Source organism: Penaeus monodon, chromosome 28, assembly GCF_015228065.2.
Source record: "Penaeus monodon isolate SGIC_2016 chromosome 28, NSTDA_Pmon_1, whole genome shotgun sequence".
In the NCBI taxonomy this organism is placed as follows: domain Eukaryota; kingdom Metazoa; phylum Arthropoda; class Malacostraca; order Decapoda; family Penaeidae; genus Penaeus; species Penaeus monodon.
In genome coordinates, this window is record NC_051413.1 from 4,288,576 (window position 1) to 4,289,853 (window position 1,278).

At 37.6% G+C, this 1,278-nt stretch overlaps 1 protein-coding gene across 1 annotated transcript in view; it reads left to right on the top strand.

The window, feature by feature from the left end:
- The window catches only part of LOC119591300 (laminin subunit gamma-1-like), an 83,409-nt gene that overhangs the window by 72,520 nt on the left and 9,611 nt on the right, over nucleotides 1-1,278 (top strand). The window contains exons 12-14 of the mRNA XM_037940028.1: nucleotides 125-294; nucleotides 483-615; nucleotides 807-1,031. Of these exons, the coding sequence (XP_037795956.1) occupies nucleotides 125-294; nucleotides 483-615; nucleotides 807-1,031 (528 nt within the window). The remainder of the gene's footprint in view (nucleotides 1-124; nucleotides 295-482; nucleotides 616-806; nucleotides 1,032-1,278) is intronic.

The window sequence follows — 1,278 nt, forward strand, 5'->3', positions numbered from 1 at the left end:
AAATCACCCCCACCAAACCCAAAATTAAGGTATTACTTTCCTCATTATTTTCCTCATAGTAAAAATCACTCTTCCTGCCAGTTTTGTAATCAGATATAGACTATCAATTATGTCTTTCTCTTAGATCGTTTCTTGGGTGATCAGCGTGCCAGTTACAACCATGAGTTGAGTTTCCTGCTGCGTGTGGGCGAGCTCGGACCTCAAGCCAGTACAGAAGACATTATCTTGGAAGGAGCTGGTCTTAGCATCTCTGCTCCAATCTTTGCTCAGGGCAATCCACTTCCTAGCACACAGGTACCCATTATTTATGCTCTGAAAGTATAATTTTTTCAGATAAAATGTTTAAAAGTATGGAGGAATATTTTGTGAATCTTTTTTTGGAATGGTGATTTCATAATTCATGTTAGATTCTAATCCTTAAAGATAATGTCACTTTCATTAGGTCCTAAATCTGTTTTATTCACAATTTTCATTCCCTGTAGAAACAAGAATATATTTTCCGGCTTCATGAAGACTCCCAGTTCGGTTGGTCCCCACGCCTTTCATCAAGGGACTTCATGTCTCTCCTGTCTAACCTCACAGCAATTAAAATCCGTGGTACTTACACTTATGAAGGTGAGCTGAAATGAATTGTATTTTATTTAATAACTTCAGATGCATAAAGCAGTCAGTTAAATGAACATTTCTATTTCTAAAGACCAGAGAAAAATATGAAGCCCAAAATCGAAACTGCAAGTCCAGTTCAAAATAAAATGAGAAAATAGATGCATGAGAAGCACAGATTGTAATATGTTCTTTTATGTCAGGTCATGGATTCTTGGATGATGTCAAGATTCAGACTGCAAGAAGGGGTTTGTTTGGAGAGCCTGCAACTTGGATTGAAATGTGTACATGTCCTGAGGGCTATGTGGGCCAGTTCTGTGAGTCTTGTGCACCTGGATTCCGACATATGCCTGCCAATGGGGGACCTTTTGCCTCATGCATTCCCTGTGACTGCAACAACCATGCTGACATCTGTGATTCTGAAACTGGTGAGTGATAATCAGTCTTTGGGTTTTGATGCATTCTAAGTAGGAGTTAACAGTATTCATTGAAAGAAGATAGTATTTTGCAGATATTAATTGTAAGTGCATTTACTGTGCAAGGTATGTGCAAAAGTGGCAAATTAAATATAAGCAATTGTTTAACTTTTGGATATTGTGTACTCTTTCCTATTTCAAAAATGATGACAGCAGTTTTGTGTTCCTTTTGAACTGATCAGTATGAAATGTACTATGA